This window comes from Dama dama, chromosome 10, assembly GCF_033118175.1.
Source record: "Dama dama isolate Ldn47 chromosome 10, ASM3311817v1, whole genome shotgun sequence".
Lineage (NCBI taxonomy): Eukaryota > Metazoa > Chordata > Mammalia > Artiodactyla > Cervidae > Dama > Dama dama.
This window is the reverse complement of record NC_083690.1, coordinates 23659781-23679282: the sequence shown is the minus strand read 5'-3', so window position 1 is coordinate 23679282 and position 19502 is coordinate 23659781. Positions and strand designations below refer to the sequence as shown.

The following is a 19502-nucleotide window of genomic DNA, read 5'->3' as shown; positions in this document are numbered from 1 at the left end:
ACAGGTACAGATGAAATGACACTGGCAATAAAATCAGGCAATGGTACAAGGAGATTCATCAATCTAGTCACATTATTTTTTTGTAGCCCTGAAATTCTTTTCAATTTAAACTTTCCATTTTTAAAGGTAGATTAGAATAAAAAAAGAAATTAAATGGCTTGATTATTTACTCCAAGCACTGTTTGCTCAACTTCCTCAAAGGTACAAACCACGGAAGGAGCTGGGACATTGGACAGCCACCCTGCATCCCTGCTGAGAACTCAGTTCTCTCCTGAGAACCCACAGCAAAAAGGTGTGAGGAAGGGAAACAGCATGTGAGCTGGTTTTCCCTTACTTTCCTGAGAACCCCACTGAGCTAGTTCAAATACACTTGGCCACATCCCATAAGCTAACAAGATATACCTTCTAGGAACCTGCCAGGTGGCAGGAAACCACCCAAGGACAAAGCTAGGAGACCCAGAATCAGTCCTGGGCCCTGCAACACTCAAGTTCAGAAAAGAATAAAAAGGATGTGAAGGCACTTGCTTGCCCTGCTGTGAAAACAAGCAATGACTCTCAAATGCCTGTGTGCCTCCTGACAAATAATACAGATATTAAAGTTGAGGTTTTCCATCCCTGACCACAAAAAAAGAGAGAGAGGCCCAGAATGTTGAAGCATGTGGTTCCCTTGGACCATGCAATTCACAAGAGACCCGTCTTACTAACAGATGTGGATCTAAAGGTATATGCAAGGCAAAAATTGCACATGGTCATGATTACTCTTAACAACTGAACATAAGGTATGACAGAGTTGCAAGGTACAATGACCCGGGCTGCACCCAACAGTGGCCCAGCTGTATTCCCAGGCAAGCTGGCATACTACCTGGGAAGCCCTAGACACAATGACCCCAAGGTGTCATCAAACGATACAATCTGATACTCTAAATCACACAAACACCACACCTGTCATGATCCTCAGAAGTCAGGGGCTACTCAAGCTGTGCAGAAATAGAAAGTCTGTTATCTGCCCTTGAAGAACGCCTGACCCTCATTTCACAAGAAACAGAAAGACGATACAGGCCCAGGGTAAGTTTCAAGGGAGGTATACTATTCTGGAACTTCCCAGGTGGCACAGTGGTAAAGACTCCACCTGCTAATGCAGGACACTCAAGAGACTTGGGTTCAATCCCTGCATCAGGAAGGTCCCCAGGGGAAGGAAATGGCAATCCATCCCAATATGCTTGCCTGGAAAATCCCATGGACAGAGGAGCCTGGGAGGCTACCCTCCATGGAGTTGCAAAAGAGCCAGATGTGAGTGAGCACACACTGCTATTCTAGGAAAATGCGCCAGTTTTAGAAAATCTAACAGTGGCAAGAGACCCAGAAAACAACAGAAGACCTTGGTGCCTTTAGAGTGTCTCTGAAAGCAGGTGAGAAAAAGGCCGTCTCACCAAAGTGAGACTCAGAATCCCTTCCTTTATTTCTATATTCTACTTCCAAAGAGAAAAATAGAAGGGGACTCCAAAGCATTTTGTGTGACATTCACATAAGAACAACTTTCTCAAGGAATAGCTGGTACCCACCCAATTCTGGAAAGCAAATAAACATTGATTTAAAACCCTAAACTGCTACCAATAGCTCTCTCTGTGATCAATCATTACAGGATTGACTTCCAAGATGATTTAAAAGGGAGACGTCCTGAAGGCATAACACCATGACGTGGTTTTTTTTTAAAAATTAAGAACAAATTAATACCAGGCCAGAATGGTGAGACAAGTATAAAAATCCTAATCCTCAGGCTTGGTCATCATTTCATTCAAGCAGCAGCTCTCAACTTTGTCCCTAGGGAACACTGGGTGGCGTCTGGAGACATTCTGGGTTGTCACAACTGGGGGATGCTAGTGGCGTCTCGTAGGTAGAGGTCAGGGACGCTGCTAAAACATTACACATTGTGTGGGACAGTCCCCCAACAGGGAATTATCCAGCCCCAGATGTTAGGAGGACTGAGGCTGAGAAACACTGTGCTAGACTTACACACAAAAATTCGAAGATCATTAGTTGATGTTGAAGTTTAAAAAAAATCCTTGAACAGTTCTAATTATTCTCAGATAGGGGAAACGTAACATACTGTAGCTTGGGAACAGGACATGGTTCCCAAGATGAAAATCCTCTGAAACGTGTCGGCAGAGGAACAGGCTTTGGAGTCAAAACAACCCTAAGAGTAGAGCTCTATTCTGCCAGTTCCCAGTCATATGACACGCCACTCACGCCTACCTTTCTTTTAAACATAAAATTCAGACAACGGAAACCTCATATGGCTATAGCAAACATTAAGGGCAATGTAAAAGAGTGAGCTCCAGGACTTCCCTGATGGTTCAGTGGTTAAGAATCTGCCTGCCAGTGCAACGGACATGGATTCGATCCCTGGACTGGGAACTAAGATCCCACATGGCGCAGGGCAACTAAATCTGTGTGCCACAACTATGGAAGCCCATGCTCTAGAGCCCGCAAGCTGCAACAAGAGAATCCACTGCAATGAGCACCCCAAAGAGAGCAGCCCCCACTTGCCGCAACGAGGGAAAACCTACACGGAGCAACAAAGAGTCCATGCCCCACAACAAAGACCCAGTGCAACCAAAAATTATTATTTTTTTAAAGTACAAGCTTCCTGGTTTCCAATCTGTGTACCCTGAGGTGTCCTGGGACAACACAACCAACTTGGCAGAGCAGGATGTTTTAATAAATTTTTGAGGGAAACACAGAAACACTCAACATGGATCAGACGCAAGCAAACCACCAGTCCAAAGCAGTCACAGTGTCCACTTGAGACTTCTGTACACTCACTTTTAATGACACTCTATCTCTGCAAAGTTGATCAGATATGACTGCGACTTAAAAAAAAACAAAACATGCCACTACTGCTCAAACATCACTTGCAATATTGCAAGAGGAACAGGTGGTGATGTCCCACCTGGCTCCCAGGCAAGGTCATGATGTGCCGGACAAGAGCACGTATCCCATTGGAAGTAACTGTGGTTATTTAAGAAGGAAACTAAAAGAGCATTTGTTCTTAAACTGTATGCATCTTTTTTTTCAAATGATCAAGAAACTGTTAGAATATAAATGCTTACAATGCTTGAACCTAAACTTATTAATAAACAGAATTGTTGATATGTTTTGTAACCCAGAGTCACTATGAAAAGTTTACTGAGGCGCTTAGGGCACTGTGATCCAAGGAAAGTAGGGACTCCTTCTCTGACCCAATGCCTAGGATGTCACGGAGGTCTTCTGTGAAGACCAGACACAGATCATTAAATCCAGGCAGGTGCTGAGAAGCTCCACCCAGATGAAAACTGTTATTCACTCAGTCATGTCTGACTCTTTGAGACCCTGTGGACTGCAGTCCTCCAGGCTCCTCCGTCCAAGAACACTGGAGTGGGTAGCCATTCCCTTCTCTGAGGGATCTTCCCAACCCAGGGATCAAACCTGGGTCTCCTGCATTGCAGGTGGATTCTTAACCATCTGAGCCACCAGTGAAGTCCCCAACCCAGATGAACCCAACCCAAATTGGCAAGTTGCAAGATGGTGAGATAAACAGACAGCTGTTATCTTAAGCCATGTGCTTTCCAGTAGTTTGTTTCAGAGCAAAAGCTCACACAGGCTTTAATTATCTGCCTCATTAAGCTCATGCCTACAAAAGGCATGGAGAAGTGTAAGATTTACACAATGCAACAGTGTAAACACACACACACACAGAATCCACAGGGCATACAAGTCATGATCTCTTCCATCACCTCCAAGTCAGCATTTCAAGAGAGATGGGTTCCTATGTGCTGTTAAGCTGGAGTGAAGCCCATCAATCTCATTTATTGTATGTCTTCAAAGACAGACTCATTATTAGGACTGCAAGGTGTTTCTAAGTCTATAGATTTTCCTAGAACACTTCAGTTTAAAAAAGAGGCGGGGGGGGGGGGGGGGCGGCGTGTTGTAAAATGGATTCAGCCTCAGGTGGATTTCTGGACCACACAGAAGTTTTGCTGGTCTGCCTGTCCATCAGTCCACCTGGTAATACTTGCTGAGTTCTCACTATGTCCGGGGCATTGAGTTTGGGGAATAAGAGGATGAACAGGGAGATCCTGTCCTGCCCGCATGGGGCCTGTGATCCAGCAGGGAAGATGAACAGTGGGCAAGTGTAGAGAGCACTACAAAGATGGGGGGTGGTCTTGTGGCAACAGGATCCCACTTCCCTCAGAACAGAGTCCAGACTTCTTGGCCCGGCCTCCAAGATCCTAGGTGATGCAGTCCCTGACGGCTTCATCAGCTTCCCTGTGAGCCACGCACACCGCCCCACTGCCAAGTTCAGTCACTCTGGGCTTTCAGCATCCTTGCACACTCCTCCTTTGTCTGCACTTGCCTTGACTGAAACAACCTTCTCCCTAGAGTTTCTCCTTCTTAGGGTTAGTTGAAATGCCTGATATTTGGAAATGCTTTGATTGGGTTGCCCTTTTTACTTCATATTCATCCAGTTCCACACAGGAGTTGAGATGGATTACAAACACATAAATGTTCGTTCATTCAAGCCTTCAGGTACGTGTTTATTCCATTAACAATCTCTGTGTCCCAGGCACTGTTTTGGGTGCTGGCGGTACAGGGATGAATGAGACAGGAAGGGTCCCTGCTCTCATGAGGCTTATCCCTTCAGAGAGGGAGACAGTGAGTCACAGAACAAATGAAGAATCAAGATAACATCAGAGTATTAAGTGCTATGAAGAAAAGAGGACGGTAAACCTAGATAGCATATTAAAAAAGGAGAGACATTACTTAGCCAACAAAGGTCCATACAGTCAAAGCTATGGTTTTTCCAGTAGTCATGTATGGATGTGAGAGCTGGACCATAAAGAAGGCTGAGTGCCAGAGAACTGACTTTTGAGAGTCCCTTGGACAGCAAGGAGATCAAACTAGTCAATCCTCAAGGAAATCAGGCCTGGATATTCATCGGAAGGACTGATGCTGAAGTTGAAGCTCCAATACTTTGGCTACCTGATGCGAACAGATGACTCATTGGAAAAGACGCTGATGCTGGGAAAGATTGAGGGCAGGAGGAGAAGGGGGTGACAGAGGATGAGATGGTTAGATGGTATCACTGACTCAATGGACATGAATTTGAGCAAACTCCAAGAGACAGTGGAGGACTGAGGAGCCTGGTGTGCTGCAGTTCATGGGGCCGCGAAGAGCTGGACACAGCTGAGCAACTGAACAATAACAGAAGAGTATGCGTGGAGTATGACGTAGCAGCTGACATGAGACGTGCGTGACGACATGGAGCCCATCAAGCAAAACCAGGGGGAAAGAGTTCCAGACCAACGGGAGAGGAAAAAGAAAGGTCTGAAGATGAGAGAGAGCTTGGCACAATCAGAGGACAGCAGGAGGGCAGTGTGGCGAGATCCTAGTTACTATGGTCGAAAATAAAATGAGGAGGCATCCATTTGACTGATTAACCATGTGGATTTCAGCTCTGGGAAGATTTAAGCAGGAAAGTCATAGAACCTGACTTAACTTTTTAAGCACTCATCATGATTTATTTTTCATTGTGTATCCATATATATATTTTTAATTTTTTCCCCTATGAATACTTCAGCTTATGAAAACACCTATCATTAACTCTAAGATGGATATTTTTAAAAACATTTTAACATGTCTGAAATCAGGATGCATCTAACAGTTGATAATGTATCTGTTTAATTTGTCAACACTCTTTCTTTCTTATTGATAAACAGTGGTGGTTCTTAAAATGACAGACCCACAGGTTTGAAGAAAAAGAATAATTTTAAAATTTTTGTCACTTTTATTATCACCTATCACTTTTCTCAGATTTTCATTTGCATTTTAATTTTAATTTATTTTTATTCAATTTCTCTTTTCTCAGTACAGTGGCAACATCAACAACCATAAAAGGCTGAAAAGACAACAACTATAAAGACTGGAAAATTTACCCACATTAAGACACAGAGTTAAAAAACACAAGCAAAAATAAGAAAAAAATCTGCAATTAAAAAAACTGACAAAAGGCATTTATCAAAGAACTATCTTTATAAGGGTTCCTATAAACTGAAAAAGAAAAAAAAGGAAACACTGCAACTGAAGAAAAAATTGGACAAAGGAAATTTACAAAGAAATTCCCAAAGACCAATGAAATGAAAGAAAAATAACTCACTAGAACTCAGTTATATAAGATTTTAAAACAACAAGACATCATTTCAGCTAATCAGATTGGCAAATTTCTACCAATATTTAAAAATATTTAATATATGAAACTATCCAGCGTTAGAAGATTTAGAGAAAGAGTATCCTCATCTACTCTTAGCGAACACATAAATTAATAAAAAGAATTCTCGAGATCATCTTGGTAGTAGCTATTAAAATTCACAATGCACAATCCTTTAACCTAGCAATTTCTGCAAATATGCACATATACACGTGTCTTCTACAACACTGTTGAATATAGAAACATAAAAAGGCAGCAATCTAAATGACCATCAGTGAAAGTGAAAGTCGCTCAGTTGTGTCCAACTCTTTGCGACCCCATGGACTATACAGTCCACAGAATTCTCCAGGCCAGAATACTGGAGTGGGTAGCCTTTCCCTTCTCCAGGGGATCTTCCCAATCCAGGGATCAAACCCAGGTCTCCTGCATTGCAGGTGGATTCTTAACCAGCTGAGCCACAAGGGAAGCCCAAGAACACTGGAATGGGTAGCCCATCCCTTCTCCAGCGGATCTTTCCAACCCAGGAAATTGAACCTGAGTCTCCTACATTGCAGGCAGATTCTTTTTTTTTTTTCCCCTGGGCTGTCAGATCCAAGGTTGCGCTCACCGGGCTCGTGCCCAGCCCCACCTGTCGGCCTCCCTGCAGGCTGCTGCCGGGAACTGGAGGCAGCGGCGAAGTGTGCAGGCAGATTCTTTACCAACTGAGCTATCAGGGACCATCAGTAGGGACTAGATTAAATAAAATGGAATTTCCGTGCAGAGGAAATGGCTATAAAGCCACTAGAAATAATGAGGAAGGATTATATACACTGACATGAAAAGACAGTCATGATTTAGCAGGACATGAAAAGAGCAAGTCACAGAACAGTATGTATAAATTATTTTATTAAAATTACATATATGGAGAAGGAAATGGCAACCCACTCCAATATTCTTGCCTGGAAAAGTCCATGGACAGAGGAGCCTGGCTGGCTGAAGTTCATGGGATTACATGACTGAGCATGTGTGCATGAGGGTGGAGGGAGATGGGTTGGTAGCAATAAAGTGGTAGAACTAAAAAAAAATAAAAATAAAAAAATAAAATAAAATTACATATAAACCTATATTCATATATAGAAGCATAGATTCATTCATTCAACAAATACATGTTAAACTACAACAGATATTTATCAATCTGTATAGACATTCATTCAACAAAAATTTACTGAATCTTTTATGTACCAGGCATTGGATTATATTTATGTATGTACTTTATTATATGTATATTCACCTTTCTCTGGGTACCCTGTTCATCTATATGAGAAAATACTAGGAACACTGGTTATCTTGGATAAGGGGAAGGTCTTCTCTCCTTCGTGTGTTTCTACACTGATGGATCAAAGTTCCAGCAAAATATTACACAGTTCACTACAGATAATCGTTCTGACTCAAATATTAACCAAACACATAGAAAATTGTGATAGGCAAAGTGTGGAGAAAGCAAATTGGTCAGCAAATGACAAAGCTTGAACAGTTTCTACTTATAATCTGTATAAGGGCAACAGAGGATGGGGGAGATATTATTTTCTGTGGAAACTCTCTTAGTAATCTGATCACTAGTAGGTGTCTAAGGCACTGTGGTTATGTGAAAGAGGAGGCGTACCTAATTATCTGACATTGGTTGTGCTATCTACATCACCCATCCGAGAAGGCCATCCTATCTAAGCACATTTTCTGACCTGAATTTTTAATAAGGCCCCTTAACGTCTCTATCAGATACAGACTGAGAATGATGGAACATTCTGGAAGAGTTTTACTATAATTTGAGAGGCTTTAGGAATGAGGAAAGTGTTGTTGCAAGCATTCATACTTAAAACTTGGGGGGAGGGACTTCCCTGTGGCCCAGTGGCTAAGACTCCACACTCCTAACGGAAGGGGCCCAGGTTTAATTCCTCTGCAGGTAACTAGATTCCACATGCCACAACTAAAAAAATCCTGCATGCTGCAGAAAGATGGAACATCCTGAGTACTGCAACTAAGACCCAGTGTAGCCAAATAAATAAATTTTAAAAAACAATTTTGAGGGGAAAAATGAAGGCAGGTGCCAAGCAGGTGACATAAACCAGGAAGCAGGTCAGGTGTGAGAAAAGAATGGGTGGCGGGGGTCAGAGCTGGGAAGGACACGACCTGTCTAACCAAGGCGGCTGCTGCCCAGTGACCACCATGGAGGAGTCAGGATCTGATGTTTTCCAAGATCTGATATTTCCAAGCAAAACTGGAAATCAAGACTTTCATGAAAAATCTCCTATTTTTGAAACACTGACAACTAATTTAAATTCTCTCTAAAAAAAAGGATTTAGGATTGGGGACCTATGGACATCTAAGGTGAGTCACACCAAGTGAGTGAAAGTCACTCAGTTGCGTCTGACTCTTTGTGAACCCATGGACTATACATACAGTACATGGAATTCTCTAGGCCAGAATACTGGAGTGGGTAGCCTTTCCCTTCTCCAGGGGATCTTCCCAACCCAGGGATCGAACCTAGGTCTCACGCATTGCAGGCGGATTCTTTACCAGCAGAGCCACAAGGGAAGCCCAAGAATACTGGAGTAGGCAGCCTGTCCCATCTCCAGTGGATCTTCCCGACCCAGGAATCAAACTGGGGTCTCCTGCATTGCAGGAGCTATCAAGGAAGCCTGAGTCATACCAAAAACCATTTTAAATTTCTTCCTGGTAACAGTGGTGGAAGAGAACATTGTAGCAACAGAAGGATAGATGTGAGTGCACACGTGCACACACGCACACACAAATACACACACACACTCACACTCAATCTTTAAAAAGAAAAGGGGAAAAAAGAGCTGACATGGTCCTACATCCCAGGTTGTATGACTCAGGTTACAGATACTTGCCCATTTGAAGTGTGTCCTCTGAATGCAAGTCTAAAATGGGTTTTGATAGGAGAGGTTTCAGTCTGCAGAAGATGGGAAAAAGAAAGATGAGGCAAGTAGCTCATTTACTGCTAAAACACACTCACACAGACACAGCAAACAGATACTGGGTTGGCTAAAAAGTTCGCTCGGGTTTTTCCATCAGATGTTATGGAAATATGCAACAGACTCCTTGGCCAATCCAATATCACCAGTGTTCAAAAGAAGGACCACGCCAAACGGTCATCTGTTTAATCACACTTGACCTTAGACCCATACAGTAAAAGTCTATGGGATATAAGTCTCAGGTTAGGTCAGCTAAGCTCTACACTGAGAATCTGCTATCAAATCACAAACAGATCACAACACACTTAGAAACAGCTACAGACAGGCTAGCAAGAATCATTCAAATGTTCCAGTATTTTTCAAGTCATCACTAGTGTCTTGCCTCTTCTCAAACAGAACTTTTTAAGATAGCTTATTATTTCTCACAGACAAACTAAAAATATTGACTGCTACTGGGACCTAAAGTTTAGTAACATTTATGTGATAACTCCCTCAATCAAGAATCTGCAAAAAACTAGGGAATTCACTGGCAGTCCAGGGGTTAGGACTTATGCTTCCACTGCCAGGGGCCTGGGTTTGGTCCCTGTTCAGGCAGCTAAGATCCCACAGGCCATGGTATGGACAGAAAAAAAAAAAAAAAGACTATGCGAAAAATCAGGAATCAGAGAACCAAGTTCAATATCCCAACAACCATATACATATGTCAATGCTTTTTAACCCCAGAAAACCACCCTGGGCCTTGAGCCTATTTGCCCTGATTTCACTCAAGAGTTCCAACAAGTTTAGTCACAGTTTGTATTCAGTCACACTTCGTAGTATTCCCAGAACATCAGAATTACAGTATAGCAGCTTCAAAGCATATTTAATGTAAGAGATAATTTTGTCTTTAGAAAGCGTAAAAAAACTTATTTTCATGTGTGTGTGTGCACAGTCATGTCTGACTCTTTGTGACCCGTTAGACTGTAACCCTCCAGTCTCCTCTGTCCATGGAATTTTCCAGTCAAGAGTACTGAGGCAGGTTGCAATTTCCTCCTCCAGAGGCTCTTCCCGACTAAGGGATCAAACTCGTGTCTCTTGCATGTCCTGCAAGACATGCAGTGTCTTGCATGTCCTTGCATGTCCTGCAGTGGCAAAAGATACAAGGATAAACTAAAAAAATAAAGTTTGAAAATGACCTCCAATTCTCTCTAGATGTCTAGAGATGACCATTATAAAAAGGAGAGTGGACCTGTAGGTTATAACTGTTGGAAAACCTTAACCTTGGTCTTGAAGTCAGGGTTTAAATTTCAATTCCACCCCCTTCTAGCTAGGTGACTTTAGGCAAATTAACTAAACTTCTCTGAGCCTCAGTTTTCTCATCCTGTAGAAAGGGGTCAATGATGCCACTTAATTTATGAGTCGGCTCTGAGGATTGAGGAGGTCCATCCAAGTGAAGCATTTAATGTGGGCAAAGAAAATTGGCAAAGATTAGCAAACTCATCACTTACAACTTGGCAAACTCCTTGAAAACTAAACTCAGAATGGCCCCTGTAACATCTCTTATAGAGTAATTATAATTTCAGCCTCCCATTCATTCATTCAAAAAATTCTGAATGGACTTCCCTGATGGTCTAGTGGTTGAGAATTCACCTGACAATGCAGGGGGCACGGGTCTGATCCCTGGTCCAGGAAGATCCCACTAAGCCCGAGAGCCACAACCACTGAAGTCTGACTGCCCACGAGCCCGTGCTCCGCAACCAGAGAAGCCACCAGAATGAGAAGCCCTCAGGACACTAGAGAGTAGCCCCCACTTGCCACAACCAGAGAAAGCCTACCCAGCACTCAGCATGCACAAAAAAACAAATAAACAAATATGCTATTGTTATTAAAAAAAAAAAAAGAATTCTACTACATATCTATTCTGGGGCCAGGCACCTTTCTATACCCTAGGGATATAAAGGAGTAGGCAAAATACACACAAAAATTCAAATTAACACACAATATTGTTAATCAACTATATTCCATAATAATTTTTTAATTCAGATTACTAATCTACTATAAGTCACTTTTTTGTTAATGTTCAAGGGAATGACATAAACAGAGAGAAGAGTGACAAAGGACGGTATATTTCCTGTTGACAACTGCACAGTACGTTGGAATGAGGGTCCTGGGGTAAGAGAGACAGCAGGGAGGGGATGAAACGTGCGGTCTCCTGCACCCAGACCTGAGGTCTCCCAAGAGCTGGTTCTGAATCCCACCAGGCTCGTGCTTCCGACCAAGGCCACACTTACTTGATGCTGTGGAGCTTCCTCGTGACTATCATCGGAAAGTCGATTTCAAAATATTTCCTTGGTAGAAGATCTTCATCCTGAGAAAAAAAACAGAGAGTCATCTTTATACAAGGTTTCCCCAGTGGCTCAGTGGTCAAGAACCTGCCTGCTAATGCAGGAGACGCAGGTTTGATCCCTGGGTCAGGAAGATCCCCTGGAGAAGGAAATGGCAACCCACTCCTGTATTCTTGCCTGGGAAATCCCATGGACAGAAGAGCCTGGTGGGCTACAGTCCATGGGACACGACTTCGTGACTGAGCACACCTGCAATTTTTATATAATTATTACTCATACATTTACGGATCACTTTCATGTACCAAGTCCTAGGGCCCAAGGAACAATGGGGGTGCTTAAGGATTTAAAGGCAGGGTAATGAGGACTTTCCTGGCAGTCCAGGGATTAAGACTCACACTTCTACTGCTGGGGGCAAAGGTTTGTTCCCTGGTGGGAAAACAAAGATCCCACATGCTTCAAAGAGCAGTCAAAACAAAAAATAAATTAATTAAAATAAAATCAGGGGAACGATATAGTCAGAAATGTACTCTCCAATTTAATTGGTCTCAGCATCAAGAATGGATGAAGGGGAAAAGGAGATTATTGTAGTCGTCCAAGAGAGAAGTGATGGGGAGTCTGAACCAGGAGAATGGTCACAGGGATGTTAAGAGGTGGTTTGGATGCAGGACATGAGGGTATTTCTCAACAGCTTCAGACATATTAGAGGGTCAAGAAACCAATGTGGTAAGTTGTAACCAGCAGACTGGGGGTGAAACAAAGTAATATATATCAGAAAATTTCACATGGAATTAGGGTCAGCACTATTTTGTGATATATTTATTTTTTCCTGTGATAGTGGAGAACAGTGGGGAGGTAAATAGCAGGTACTCTGGAGTCCGGGGGTGGGGGAAAGGTTCAAATCCCGACTCCACCACTTGTTTGCTGAAGGCCGTGGAACAGTCACTAAAGTCCTGGGCCAATGTTTCCTTATTTGAAAAGTAGAGAAAATGATTAACACCTCATAGGGTTGTGAGCATTAAAGAAGAAACATATGAGTAACACTCAGAATGGGGCCTGCCCTTAGTAGGCACCATGGGTGCCCTTATTATCTTGTGTGTACAGACATATGTACATAGATTCAGGTCCTGGCTAGGGGTGTTCATTGGAAGGACTGATGCTGAAGCTGAAACTCCAATACTTTGGCCACCTCACGTAAAGAGTTGACTCATTGGAGAAGACCCTGATGCTGGGAGGGATTGGGGGCAGGAGGAGAAGGGGACGACAGAGGATGAGATGGCTGGATGATATCACGGACTCGATGGGCATGAGTTTGAGTAAACTCCGGGAGTTGGTGATGGACAGGGAGGCCTGGCGTGCTGCGATTCATGGGGTTGCAAAGAGTCGGACACGACTGAGCGACTGAACTGAACTGAAGGGGTGTACAGTTATTTTTTTTTTTTTTTACTGTGGCTACAATTTTTAAAAGTGTGAAACACACACACACAGCCCTCCTTCCCTCTTGCTTTTTCTAGCTTAGTCAGTGGTTACACCCCCATCCAGTCACCTACTGGTTGTGCTACAATTCTTCCCAGCTTCTCCTCCCTATCTAATCAATAACTTAGCCGCAAATGTATGCAAATGGGTTTCCCCAGTGATTCAAAGGTAAAGAATCTGCCTGCAATTCTGGAGGCACAGGAGACTCAGGTTTGATCCCTGGGCTGAGAAGATCCCTTGAGGAAATGGCAACCCAGTCCAGTATTCCTGGAGTCCAGTTCTGGAGACTTCCATGAACAGAGGAGCCTGGTATGCTACAGTTCATTGGGTCGCAAAGAGTTGGACAAGACTAAGCAACTGAACACACACACACAAACACACAAAAGTATGCAGATATGAGATCATGTGTAATAATACTATGAAACTAACATAATATTATGTCAAATTATAAGATATCACTTATATGTGGAATCTAAAAAAAAGAAATGATACAAATGAACTTATGTGCAAAATAGAAACAGACCCACAGACACAGAAAATGAACTTACGGTTATCACAGGGGAAGAAAGGAGGGATAAATTGGGAATTTTATATGTATATACACTGCTGGGTGTTTAGTCACTCAGTCGTGTCTGACTCTTCTTGACTCTCTGGACCATAGCCCGCCAGGCTTCTCTGTCCATGGGATTCTCCAGGCAAGAATACTGGAGTGGGTTGCCATGCCCTCCTCCAGGGGATCTTCCCGACCTAGAAATCAAACCAAGGTCTCCTGAATTGCAGGCGGATTCTTTACCAGCTGAGCTATCAGGGAAGCCCATATATACACACTACTATATAGAAAATAACAAACAAGGACCTATTGTATAGCACAGAAGACTATAGTAAATATTTCATAATAACCTCTAAGGGAAAAGGCGTATGTATAACTGAATCACTCTGCTGTAACACACTGCAATTCAACTGTACTTCTCAGATGCATCTTCAGCTGTGAAGACAAAACACCACCCCCACTTGCTGTAGCAGCTCTCCACACCCCAAGACTTAGCAAGAAACAAGACACCCCACAACCTGGCCAACATACCCAGAAAGGGGCTGATATCCAGAGCCTGGTGGGGGCTTCCTTGGTGTAGGATAGGACAAACAAAAAGGCGGGGTAAGGATGATACCCTTGTTTCTGACTTGAGCGATCCGGCAGCTAAGAATACCACTTATGAAGACAGGAACGAGAGATGGCCCCTTCATGGATCACAGCCTTGTCGTGGCGAAGGGACTCTCATAACTCAGTGAAGTTATGAGCCATGCCATGCAGGGTCACCCAAGGCAAACGGGTCAAAGTGAAGAGTTCAGACAAAACATGATCCTCTGGAGGAAAGAATGGCAAACCACTCCAGTATTCTCACTGCCAAGAACCCCATGAAAAATATGAAAAGGCAAAAAGATATGACGCTGGAAGATGAGCCCCCCGGGGTCGGAAGGTGTCCAGTATACTACTGGAGAAGAGTGGAGCAAACTCCTAGAGATGGTGAAGAACAGGGGAGCCTGGCGTGCTGCAGTCCAAGGGGTCAGAAAAGAGTCAGACATGACTTAGCAACTGAACAACAACAACAGCAAATGAGAGACGGAGGACAGGCAAGAAGTGGGAGCAGACCTGCCCAAGGACAGAGTGATGGGGGCAGAAACCATGAGCACGCACTTCCCGGTAGGAAGGTGACCCCTAAGGGCAAGGAACAGAATGAGGAGATCCACCCACGTGGAAAATGGTCCTCAGTTAAAATGTCAGGGGATCTGGTTTGGGAGAAGAGGGAAAGAAGAGGGAAGGAGGGAGAAGGAGAGGGAAGGAAGAAGGAAGAATAAAAAGCAACAGAACAAAGGGATAACACGGTTTCCTGCCATCAGAGGAAACCTGAGCTCACCCACCCTCAGCCGTTCACTCTTAGAATTGCAACACACGCCTGCTGCACGACCGCAGAGCAGGGCTAGGTAAAAGCTGTCTGAAGATGTTCGGAGGATGTGTTTAAAGGATACCCCGAAATGACTTTTGCTAAGAAATTCTACAACACCTTTCAAGAACTTTTACTCACAAGGTACAGAGAAATAAGAACGCCCTAAAATTGGGACTTCGCTGGTGTTCCAGTGGTTAAGAATCTGGCTGCCAACGCAGGGGACTCAGGTTTGATCCCTTGTCCAGCAAGATTCTACGTGCCATGGGGTTAATGAGCCGGTGCTCTAGAGCCTGTGCTCTGGACCAAGAGAAGTCACTACAGTGAGAAGCCTGCACACTGCAACTAGAGAAAGCCTGTGTGCAGCAGTGAAGACCCAGTACAGTCAAAAAAGCTACTAAAAATTAAAAAAAAAAAGGCCTAAAATTCCAGAAGATCACAAAGACAATCCAAAGCAAATAAATGAAAGACAGCATAGCGTCCTACATCGCTTTTTACTTTTTAAAGCGCTTTCCCAGGCACTCGAGCACTTGATCCTCCTAAGAATTCTGAATAAGGGGTCACTGTCAAAAGAAAGTTTCTAAAAGGCACACCGGGAGCTTTTCACAAACGGCCATTCTCTTTCTTAGCCTCCAGAAAAGGGCAAAATGGCTCTGGCAAGTGATGCTTCAACTTTTCATTCTGCGATTCGCTGTGGCCCTTCTGACACCACTCCCAAGTAGCTCACAGGGCACGGGAGGCAGGGAGACACCCAGGGCTGAGCGTGGCCACCAGGGGGCAGCAGGGAACAGCAAAGAAGAAGAGGGAGGTTCATCAAAGATGCAACATGATGGACTGCTTCACTGGCGGCCAACATTGAGACTGCTTCCCCTCCACACCTGATCCTCTGGTTGGGCAGAAACAGAATCCAAGGGCCACCAAGAATCAAGGCCCTCTGTGATGACACAGAGGGGCGGGATGGGTGGGGGAGGCTCAAGAGGGAGGGGATATATGCACACTGATTCACTTGGGCTTCTCGGGAGGCTCAGATGGTAAAGAACCCGCCTGCACTGCGGGAGACCTGGGCTCAATCCCTGGACTGGGAAGATGCCCTGGAGGAGGGCATGGCAACTCTCTCCAGTATTCCTGCCTGGAGAATCCCAAGGACAGAGGAGCTGGCGGGCTACAGTCCGTGGGGTCGCAGAGTCGGACACGACTGGGGGACTAAGCGCGCTGACCCGCATTGTTCTACAGCACAAACCGACACCAACACTGCAAAGCAACTACACTCCGATTAAAAATGACAATAAAAAAAGGACCGAGGACCCTTACAGGGTTTCACTTACCCTTTATTTTTGGCTCATGACAAGATCACCTTTCCCTGTTCCTGCCTGCTGCCTGAAGATGGGCATCTGTGACTGTTCAGTCTTGAGCCCCTGAGATTATACAGAATGAGCTCACATGTTTATGGCCCCACAAAGCCTGTGACTTGCAGGAGCCTCTGCTGGGGCAGCTGGGGGCACCGTCCCAGGTGGCAAGAGCCCAAGACATCAAGATCAATGGACAAGATTTCCCTGCTCTTTTATAGAGGCACATACAGCTCTAAAACAGGGATTAGCAAACTTTCTGGCAAGAAAGTAAGGAGTTTAGCCTTGGCAGACACAAAGATCTCTGTTGTAACTACTCAGCCCTGCTGTCCAAGTGCCAGAGTAGCCATACGTGAGATGTAAATAAATGTGCGTGGCTGTATTCCAGTAAAACTTTATTCACAAAAACAGGTGGCAGGCTGGATTTGGCCTGTGCAACCTTTGCTCTAAGAGAACAAATCCGATAATATCTGTCTTAAAAAGAAGAACTTTAGATAAAAAAAAAAAAAAAAAAACAACAAACCTTTAGATCAATATAATTATCAGATAATTACACTGATTTCCAAATTTCTATGTAGGACTTGGAGGCCCTGTGCTAGTCCCCTTCCTCGCCTCTTTTTCTTCTAATAAATTTATTTATTTTTGGCTGTGCTGGGTCTTCACTGTCGTGTGGGGTTTTTTTTCAAGTTTCAGCGTGCAGTGTCTCCTCTCTAGTTGCCGCGGCTTCTCTTGCTGCAGAGGACAGGCTCCAGGGCGTGAAGGCTTCAGTAGCTGCGGCACATGGGCTCAGTGGCTGAGGCCCCCGGGCTCTCGAGCACAGGCTCAATAGTCGGGGTGCATGGGCTTAGCTGCTCTGTGGCATGTGGGGTCCTCCCGAATCAGGGGTTGAACCCTGGCCTCGTGCATTTATTTGGCAGGCGGATTCTTATTCACTGAGCCGCTGGGGAAGCCTCTTGTCTTTTTTTCTTGCAAGGGGCACATATGCCTCAGTGTACCTTGCTCAGAAATTAAAATCTCAGATTTATTAATGATTAAATCACCTACAAGAGGGGGAAAAAGAAAAAAAAAAAGCATGATCAAGTCCAAAGGTCATCAGGAGGAGGGATCTCTCCAGCAGCCCGTACTGATGCTGGCGATACACTCTTTTACACTGCATTCTGTTCCAGTGGAACCACACGAAGGTCACGGTGTTACAGAGGCAAAACTAGCCCATAGAAAAGAGCCCCCAAGTGACCACAGGGCTGTGTGCAGAAAAAAGAGGAAGGAATTGGGGACTTGATGAGCTGGAGGCCAATGTTGGCCCACATCCCAATGCTACTAGCTATCCAATATGGGGGAAGAGCTTCCAAAACCCCATATTCCCCATCTGTGTAAGCTCCCCCAACAGAGTTCTCATGTTAATTCCTGAGGTCACGTATGTAACCGCACTTCATAGGGACTTCCCTGGTGGCTTAGTGGTAAAGAATCTGCCTGCCAATGCAGGAGACATGGGTTCAATCCCTGATCCGGGAAGATCCCACATGCCACAGAGCGGTAGCGATTGAGCCTGTGCTCTCGAGCCCGGGAACCGCAACTGCTGAAGTCCACGTGCCACAACTACTGAGCCTGTGCCCTAGAGCCCAAGCTCTGCAACGAGAGAAGCCACCACAATGAGAAGCCCAGGCCCTGCATCTAAAGAGTAGTCCCCACTCGCCGCAACCAGAGAAAAGCTTGCACAGCAACAAAGACCCAGCACAGCCATAAATAAATAGATTAAAAAAAAAAAAAAGTACGTCATAAATATCAGTTATCTTATCCAGAAGGAGGAATGCAGCAGCAAATTATTAACACCAGGGCCATGTTGAGGCCACTCATTTTTGAGTAAGAGAAAGGTTGAGCGTTCTTATGACCAAAGACCTTCTTATCATGTGACAGGGGACAAAATAGATAATGCAGGTTGACTTATAGCCTATACCTTCTGATTTACTTTGTTCTCTGTCTGCAAGAAATCTGGAGAAATGCACATACCCATTACTGCCACCTGATAGAAGAACCAAGAAAAATCTGTACAAACCTACAAAAAAAAAAAAAAGAAACAAACAAAAATGCTGTCAGTGAGATATTTGTAGGGAAAAGGTTTGGTGATAAAATCCAGTCCAGGAATCAAAGATCAGAACTTCAGCGCTGGGTCTGCCACTAACGAGACCCAAGTTTCCTTTACCTGTGAGTGAGTGTAATCCCACCTGCCCTTGAAGAACCCCAAACAGAACAGTTGAGGAATCAAATCAGAGAATAACTTCAAAAAGGCTTTGGATCATGTTATCTTTACCCAGTCTTGCAAATCTCCCAATGTTACTACCTAAGACACTGTATCTTCAGTTCTCATCAAAATTACAAACACATGTCTTCTTTTGTCTCAGCAGCTCTACTGGTAGAGTTCTTTCTCCTGATACATATCCACACGTGCAGAGGAAAATGTACCCAAGGAATTGTATTATAACCCTGTTTGTGGCAGCAAAATGTGAGCAACAACCCACATATCTTCACTAGGGCCCTGATGGGATAAAGTACGGAGCTGATGGAAGTTGTGGGGGATGGGAGACAAGCTGTCACCCCGTTTTAATCTATTTTTTCAAGTTTTTGAACCAGGTGAACATCTTCAACAAACTAAATTAAAATGACTGGAGAAAAGGGGGGAAATTTACCTTTAACGTCCAGAAGGTGGTATCCATCCCGGCCCCAAGATTTAGAATTTGACAATTACATTCCGTCTTCCGTAGAAATGCCTTTGTAAGCTGACTGACGCCATGGACTCGAGCAAAGTATCCTAAGCGACAGACAGAGAGGCAAGCTATCACTTGGTGACGCCAGGAATAATCCGTGCAAAGCCCAGAGTGCTAGGGAGAGCAAAACAACACTTTGCCCTTCTTCAGGGTCAGGAGAAATAATGACTTTCAAATTCTCCCTTTTTAGCTGGTCGGACCAAAATAAGTACAAATTAAATGGTAGTTTAAGAAAAATTTAAAAAAAAAAAAGAAAGAAAAAGAAAATGCCCTGTCCTGTTACTTAGGAAAGACGAGTGTCTTTTATCAAGACATCTGATCCGAATGTCCTCTTGGAAAGGTGCTTTTTCAAGGCTCTAGGGGAAGTTAATGAGTACTCTGCTAAAACTTGTCTGCAATGCAAGAGAAGCAGGAGATGCTGGTTCGATCCCTGGGTTG

General features: G+C 44.1%; 1 protein-coding gene across 1 annotated transcript in view; it reads right to left on the bottom strand.

Moving 5' to 3' along the window:
* LCMT1 (leucine carboxyl methyltransferase 1) overlaps nucleotides 1-19502 on the bottom strand; it is a 66064-nt gene that overhangs the window by 19867 nt on the left and 26695 nt on the right. Inside the window, exons 3-5 of the mRNA XM_061153049.1 lie at nucleotides 18987-19108; nucleotides 11490-11566; nucleotides 9136-9197 (exon numbers count right to left, since the gene is read on the bottom strand). Coding sequence (XP_061009032.1) covers nucleotides 9136-9197; nucleotides 11490-11566; nucleotides 18987-19108 — 261 coding nt within the window. The remainder of the gene's footprint in view (nucleotides 1-9135; nucleotides 9198-11489; nucleotides 11567-18986; nucleotides 19109-19502) is intronic.